Genomic DNA, 8231 nt, shown 5'->3' with positions numbered 1-8231 from the left:
AAAAAACGATAAATATGTATGATCTAAGTGAGTATTTCTGACTTAACGTGTCGGACTTAGGCATAGCATTTTCAAAAAAAGAAAAAAGAAAAAGAAGAGGAGCAATCCGTTGTCCGAGAAAATGAATCGTCAGCAGGCGAGAGAGCATCCAGCTGTCCCCACCCGACCATTGCGCACGCCGACAAGCGGGCCCAGCACACACGGGGCCCACATGTACATTAGCTACAAGCAATCGAGATGCAGAGGTGGGGCCCACCAAAAAGAGGCAGCAGCCCCCACCGTCCTCTCTGCCGGCGTCAGCGACGTGAAGGGCCGGCCGCCACTGTGCTTAAAATGCGAGCAGCCAGCCGTGTCCTCCCTCCACCGCCGCCTCACTGACTCGCCTCCTCGTCGAAGCCCAGTGATGTCCTCGTCCCCACCGCCCCCGGCAGCGGGGGCGCAAGCGGAGGTGCAGTCGGCGTGGGCTCGGGCGCTCCGCAAGCTGCTCCCCGCGGGCGCGCCGCTCCCCGACGAGGACCAACTCGACTACTCCTTCTCCGTCGACCTCCCCGCAGCCCCCGTAGTCCCCGGCCCGCCGTCGACGCCCTCCGCCGACGTACTGCCTCCCGTCCCCCTCCCGCGCCACCGCCGCCACATCTCCCGCCTCCTCCGCCTCGGCCCTCCCCCTGCACCGCGCGCGCTACCCTCGCCGCCCTCCTCCCCCGACTGCGCCTCCACCCCCACTCCAACCTCCTTCAACTCCTCGCCCCCGCTCGCTCCCGATTCCCCTCCTCCTGCTCCACTCCCGACCCGCGGCGGCGGCAGCCGGCGGGCGTGCGCGAGGTGCGGCAAGGGTGGCCGCGTCGGGGTGGGAATGGGGATCCTTGGGAACCGGGAGGAGTGCCTGTCCTGCGGCGCGCGGTATTGCGCAGCCTGCGTCCTCCGCGCCATGGGGTCCATGCCGGAGGGCCGCAAGTGCGTCGCCTGCATCGGCGCGCCCGTGGCCGACCCGCGGCGCCGGGCGCGGCTTGGGAAGGGGTACCGGCTCCTGGCGCGGCTGCTGGGGCCAGCGGAGTTGGAGCAGGTCATGCGCGCTGAGCGAGGGTGCGCGGCCAACCAGGTGCGGCCGGACGAGGTGGTCGTCAACGGGCGCGGCCTCTCGCAGGGCGAGCTGGATCTGCTGCTCGGGTGCGCCCTGTCGCCGGACCGCCTCGCGCCGGGGCGGTACTGGTATGACAAGGACTCGGGCCTGTGGGGGAAGGTACGGCATTCGGGTTCTTTTGGGATAATGTTGCTCCATTAACCATCACCTACACATGGATATGACAAGGAGTGCCTTATTTTGTTTCCTCTTGGAAAAGCAACCACCTATTAGCAAGGTTTTGGAGGTTTGCTAGCCAGCTAAATTTATATGGGTGTTCTTCCGTGTCACATCTGAGTAAGTCATCTAGTATATTTGTTTATAAGTCCATTGGTGCACCCTAGACATCAGGGACTCACTACCCCAATATTTGTGAACACCAAGCGCTGATGTATCTTGGATTATTATGCTAACCCAGAGGCTCAAAAAGGATATCTTTTCTTATAAAGCACATTTTGTTTACCAATGCCTGATAAAGGTTTGTGCAGTACCCCTTTATCAGGTATGTGGGGGGGGGGGGCACATCTTGTTTAGCAATGACTGATACTGAAAGAGCGCAGTCATCCTTTTGATGGGTTATGATTCAGGAGTCCATAGAACACTACAAATGAACGGTGCAATGCTTGAGCTAAAGATCTTGGTTGTTTTTGTTCATACAGGCTAATATTTTTGTGTGAATTAAGTACATTTACGAACCATCACATTGCCATGAATTACCATATATTGAATTAACATTTAGCAAAAACTAATCTGAATCCTGTTTTCAGGAAGGTGAGAGGCCTGATAGTATTGTTAGTTCAAAGTTAAGTGTTGGAGGGAAGCTGCGAGCAGATGCTAGCAATGGCACTACACAGGTGTTTGTAAATGGGAGGGAGATAACAAAAGCAGAACACAGGATGCTTAAGGTAAATAGTTCGCTAGGATTATACACTTTGTTCCATTGTCCCACTTTGTAATTTTGGTGATTTATTGAAAGCTCCAGCTTGTACTGTACACTTCAAATTAACTACTCAACATTATATTTTAGACTAGAGCTATAAATCATTTTGGATGCTTAGAATTTGGTTTCAAGCTTTTGGTTATTAGTTATTATGCGGAAATTTGTTGCACAATTACATAAATACATTCACTTGATGTCATAACTCCACTCGTTTTACTTATTTTTATGATTAACATTATGCACATCATCCATCAATCTAGCTTGTACAATATTATCTCCAGTATTATGTTGGATAGATGTTTTCAGATGTGAATGGCTTTTATGCTTATGAGCATATATGGTGTAGTCAAAGGGTTGAGCCTTGGCAGCACACAAGCATGAATGCTAGAGCTAGTAGGAACAGCTGTATAACGTTGGAACATGACATTTTGCCATTACATACTTGTTCTAACCAGTGGATTTCCTCCTAAAGTGTTCACACTTTGCACTATGGTACCTTCATAAGAATGCAGGATCAGCCTGCATATAGTTGTGTTGGGAGGTCTATTTTACTTAGAGGGGAATCGAGGTCCTGTAATTTCAGATTTCTTTATAAGATTGCAGTTTGCAGCTTTCTTTTGGATGGGTTTCCATGTTAGCTTGTTTATTGTACTACCTCTTGCAAACACATCTCTTTCAATGTTGTGTTCTATGAACAAATTTTTTTAACGTTTATTTCCCATCAGTATGTTTGCTTTAGTGGCTTAATTCTTTTTCCACCTTTGAATCTAAGAAGGAAACTTAAACCTTTTTAGGGGATCATTCATCACCTGTACAAGGTCTTGATCAGAGTTTTACTGGCTTTTCATTCAGCTGGCCAGTGTACAGTGCCCACGAAATACTCATTTCTGGTTATATGATGATGGTTCCTACGAAGAGGAGGGGCAGAACATGATAAAAGGCAACATTTGGCAAAAGGTATGTTTTTTCATAAACAATTGCTTCAAAGTCTGTATGTAAATCAACTGAGTAACTATTTTTTGGTTAGCCAGGCCTCGACTCGTCTTATTGCTAACATTTTTTCGCTGCCAATCCCTCCTGGATATTCTCATGGTTTGAAAGAAGATGCTACTGTGGACTCAAGTAGATCTGTTCCAGATTACCTAGAGCAGAAAAGAATTCAGAAACTTTTACTGGTTGGACTAGATGGCTCTGGATCAAGCACAATCTTTAAGCAGGTTTTTGTTTCTACTTGCTCATAGTTTAGCGTGCCCATATCTAAATCCTGGCAGTTTTTCTCATATTGTTGCTATTATTGCACAGACCAGGTCAAAGCATTTTCTGTTGAAATTTTATTAACAATCGCATGACGGCATGCTGCTAATTTCTATTCTGTGTTAGTACGCAAATGTGATAACTTCAGTATTCAAGCAGATATAGTCAAATAAAATGTTTTGCTCCAAAACATACATGCTACCAAGAGTATTTCTGTGAATCCATACTGGCATGTTCATTTCTGAATGGAAAATAACGAGTATATCTCATGTAAAAGGCAATGTCAGAGTATAAGAAAAACATGATTCTGAAAAATGCTACATAATAATGTTTAGCTTACATGTAATGATGAAAGTGTGTGACACAAGAACCAAAATTTGAAAGAGAAACTGTTAGTAGTTTGTGGTAAAGATACATAGGTTGACTTTTAGTGCTAATACGCCCATTGTAGTGAAATATTGAACTATCCTCAAAACAAACAGGGTGCAATATTTGAACTTGAATAATGAACACTATGGTTTCCACCTATACTTCTAAATTGTTCAATGGGTAGTGGTAAACATGCTTAGGTATAAATTAGCATGTTCACAGTATCTGTGGTTTATCTTGTCTTGACAAGGAACATGCTAATTCAATTTATGTGACTGAGTATATGAAATTTTTAACACAGGCAAAGTTTTTGTATGGAAGAAAGTTTTCTCCAGGAGAAATACTTGATTTGAAGCTCATGATACAAAGTAATGTTTACAAATATCTCTGCACACTGCTTGAATGGCGAGAATGCTTTGAGGATGAAGCTCTGAAAGAAGACACAGAGCTTTGCACTAGTGATCAGAAGGCTGTTGGTAAGATTTGGTTCAGTTTTCTTGCGTCTTTTCCTACCTCAAATCGTGTATACACAAAATGGATTCAAGGGACAAATCATAAAACCGAGTGTGGTAATAGTTGAAAAGCTACACAAACTTTTTTAGGGTGCTCCATTGACTATTCTAAATTTTATTTTTGTCTTTTTTTTTCTCCTCCAAGGAGAGCTATTGGTTTCTCTATTGTATCACCACACTATTTACTTAATGTTCTCAGCCTTTTACACCATATGTTCATGCGTGTTACTGTAGCATGCGATTAGATTGGTTAGCCGTAGGGTTAGTTAGATTGGTTTGCTAGTTTGAATCAAGTTCGGTTAGTTTAAATCAGATGAGAGTTAGAGATAAGATTAGATATAAGATTAGAGATCGATTAGTATAAATCAGATAAGAGTTAGACATAAGATTGGAGATAAGTTAGAGTTGGATTGAATTAGGATTCTGTAGGCCAATTGGCCGACTATATATATGTGGCATTGCGCCTAGATCAAAGAAGGCAAGAAGAGAAATCAATCTTGTTTCCAGTCCCCTGCTCTTATGTCTCCCCTAATTTTCTAAGTCTCCTCAATCTATATTCTAATCCCTCCCTTAGCAGCTGACATCGTTTGGCTATCCTTTCAGTGGTGTTTACCCTAACAATTTGGTATCGGAGCTACCAGATTCCAAATCCAGTGTTCTTCGCGTCACGGTGAGCTACTTGCTATACCCGGTGACCGAGGAGGTGCTTCACCAGGTCTTCAACCCATATGACGTTGATAAGGTGCAGTTGTTCATGGTGGCAGCACATGTGGAGGCACTTGTCCGGTTTCGGTCAGCACAACGCATGTCGAGCTCACAGCGCACTTCACGGGTGGTGCATCTATGACGGTTGTTGTTTGTTGGACATCCATCACATGCAACCAATACCAGCACTTTTGTTGACAACAACCTTGCCAAGATTCTAGTCCGGTGAGCGCTCTACTACTCAGGCCGTGGATGCCTTTGCCAAGGTGGTGGCCAATCTAAAAAAAGTATGCAACAATATATGGGTGAATTAGCACAGCAGATGGGCGAATTAGCGCAGCAGATTGGCACCATGTCTTCACAGCTGGTCACTATATCTTCGCAGTTGACAGTGGTCGACAAGCGTACACTGGACATTGCACGTTAGCTGGTCGCACTACAAAGTGGCTCATCATCCACTATAGAGGTTCCTTCACCGGCGGCAACCCTCCCAGCAAAGAAGATGATTGTGGCTGAGGAGAAACCAACAAAGCATGCTGCAACGTTGCCTCCATCTGTTGCGTTGCCTCAGTGTGAGTGCATGTACTGTATCTCCGGTGAAGCCAACGACATCGTCAATGACAGGGCCACGTCGGTGTTCACTAGCTCAGCACCAGTGTACGCTCGCTTGTTCGGTCGCAGGTGTGGATGGTGTTGTGCACGCGTGCAGGGAGTGTCATGGCTCAATGGAAGCCGCTCGTTGATGGCTGCGCACAAGGCTACACGTAGTCGACGGGGCTGCCAAAGGATACCGCCATGGCCGCCACTATAGCTCAAGGACAAGCTATCTTTCAAGTAGGGGCGAAGGTGTTAGACGGAGGATTACTGTTCACCAATGTACTGTTCATGCGCGGTACTGTAGCACGAGATTAGATTGGTTAGCGATAGGGTTAGTTAGATTGATTTGTTAGTTTGAATCAGATTCAGTTAGAGATAAGATTAGAGATATGCTAGTTTAAATCAGATTAGAGTTAAAAGAGTAGAGATAAGTTAGAGTTGGATTTGAATTAGGACTCTGTAGGTCAGCTGGCTGACTATATATATATGTGGCATTGCGCCTAGATCAAAGAAGGCAAGAAGAGAAATCAATCTAGTTCCCAATCCCTTTCTCCTATGTCTCCCCTAATGTTTTAGGTCTTCCCAATCTAGAGTCCAATCCCTCCTCTAGCAGCTGACGTCGCCCGGCTATCTTCCCGGCGGTGTTTATCCTAACATGTACATTCTGAAGTTGAGGATACATCTCATATTGATCCATACATTTCATTATATTTTGTTAAATTGTGCTATGTTGGATATACAATTCAGGGATCCACTGCCAGGTTTAATAGACACTTCAATTTTACTGAACACTCACCAATATTGAGATTTTTAGATAACCAAGTGCATGTTTATTTCATTATAAAGATATATTCTTGTATCCTGGATGCCACCTATTGTTCGATGTGTTTCTAGAACATTTTACAGAATGTGAGCATTAACAGGTGAACCAGAGGTAGTGCAGACCAAGGCATCTTTGTATTCACTAAATCAAAGATTGACACAGTTTGCTGACTGGCTGCTGGAGATTGTTGCACTGGGTGATCTGGATGCCTTCTTTCCTGCTGCAACCCGAGAATATGCACCAATTGTTGAAGAGGTTTGGAAGGATCCTGCTATTCAAGCAACATACAGAAGGAATATCGACTTGCATTTTCTTCCAGCTGTTGCCAGCTATTTTCTAGATAGGGTAAGACTGACATTATAATTCCAGAGTCCATGATAACATAGCAAAGTTTGTTTTTGCATCGCTAAACTATTATTTGTAGTCCGTGTCACTTTTCCAAATAATGAAATATGTTAAGGTCATTTCCCCTCTGATTTGACATAAAAAATTTCTTAGTTGCATAAATCTGTTTGCCTTAGAAATTGTTCAGTTACTCTGACTAAAATTTGCTTATCTTTGCAGGTTGTTGAAATATCTAGCAACGAATATGAACCAACAGAGACAGATATCTTGAACGCAGAGGGTATGAACCAATGGAATAGCCTCTCTTTGCTTGATTTCTCACTTGATGACCAATGCCCATTCTCTGACTCCTACATAGACAAACCTCATGATCCATCCATGCAAACTAAGTAAGCTAATGTTTCCATAGCAGTATTCGTTGTATCAAAGTTGAACCAAGGTTTCCTCGTTAGCATGATATCATGTGCCACTACTTTTCCTTATGTTGAACAACCTGTCCTTACTTAACCTTGGCAGGTATCAGTTAATCCGCATAAATTCCAAAGTACTAAATGGGGGCTTCAAGTGTCTGGAAATGCTGGAGGAGGTACGGGCCATCATCTTCTGCATCTCACTCGCGGATTACGATCAGATGTGGGTGCAAAGCTCAGGAGAGCCCTGCAACAAGATGATCGCCAGCAGAAACTTCTTTGAGGACGTGATTAGCCACCCTTCCTTTGAGTACACTCCCTGCGTGCTTCTCCTGAATAAGTACGATGCATTTGAGGCCAAAATCAACTGCGTACCCCTAACGGTATGTGACTGGTTTGCGGACTTCAGCCCTGTGAAGCCACACCACACCCACCAGTCACTGGCCAGCCATGCCTACTACTACATCGCGTTGAAATTCAAGGACCTGTACTCCTCCATCAGCGACCGAAAGCTCTTTGTGTTCCAGACGAAAGCCCTGGAGCGGAAAACCATCGACGACGCGTTCAGGTACATCAGGGAGGTCCTGAGATGGGACGATGTTAAGAACAGCGATGCCTTTGGCAGCATTGACGAGTCGTTTTGTAGCATGGACATGGGCTCGTCGTCATAGTTCACTTTGTTGAGAAGGAAGTTGTCAGCTACTATTGATGCAGATTCTTATGAATTATGCGGATGATCATGCAGTAGTAAATTGCTTCATTTCTTCCTTTTTATTGCGTGAATCGAATCTCTAACTCCAGTATATATGAGATGCTGTTCCATTTATTAGAGATTTTCTGTAAGGCAAAGTACATAAAAATGAATGCTGTCTGCCTCAATCTGGTGGTGTTTGTGGTGATCGTCAGTGAAAGCTTGGGATTACTAGCAATTGGGCCCATATGATGATCGGGCCCACATCAGAAATAGTGAGAGGAGATGAAGTGTTATAGACGATTTATCATAAATAGTGAGAGGAGATGAAGTGTTCAACCTGAGCACTCTAGTTTTCTGTCTTCAAAAAGGATTTCTTATCTTGCAGATTATTATCAAAAGAATTATACTATCACTACCTCAGTACGAGTTATCATAAATAGTTATTAAACACTATCACAAATA

The 8231-nt window shown here is 44.6% G+C and overlaps 1 protein-coding gene across 1 annotated transcript; it reads left to right on the top strand.

Moving 5' to 3' along the window:
* The first annotated feature begins 261 nt into the window (after window positions 1–261).
* Window positions 262–7954, top strand: LOC133907509 (extra-large guanine nucleotide-binding protein 3-like). Its single transcript, XM_062349563.1, has 8 exons — window positions 262–1240; window positions 1888–2025; window positions 2913–3017; window positions 3092–3277; window positions 3985–4159; window positions 6421–6665; window positions 6885–7054; window positions 7182–7954. Exons 1-8 carry the CDS (start codon window positions 404–406, stop codon window positions 7744–7746), a joined length of 2421 nt encoding a protein of 806 aa, XP_062205547.1. The 5' UTR covers window positions 262–403; the 3' UTR covers window positions 7747–7954.
* Window positions 7955–8231: the final 277 nt, after the last annotated feature.

Source organism: Phragmites australis, chromosome 24, assembly GCF_958298935.1.
Source record: "Phragmites australis chromosome 24, lpPhrAust1.1, whole genome shotgun sequence".
NCBI classification, from domain to species: domain Eukaryota; kingdom Viridiplantae; phylum Streptophyta; class Magnoliopsida; order Poales; family Poaceae; genus Phragmites; species Phragmites australis.
The sequence above is the reverse complement of the archived record's forward strand: the minus strand, read 5'-3'. Positions and strand labels throughout refer to the sequence as shown.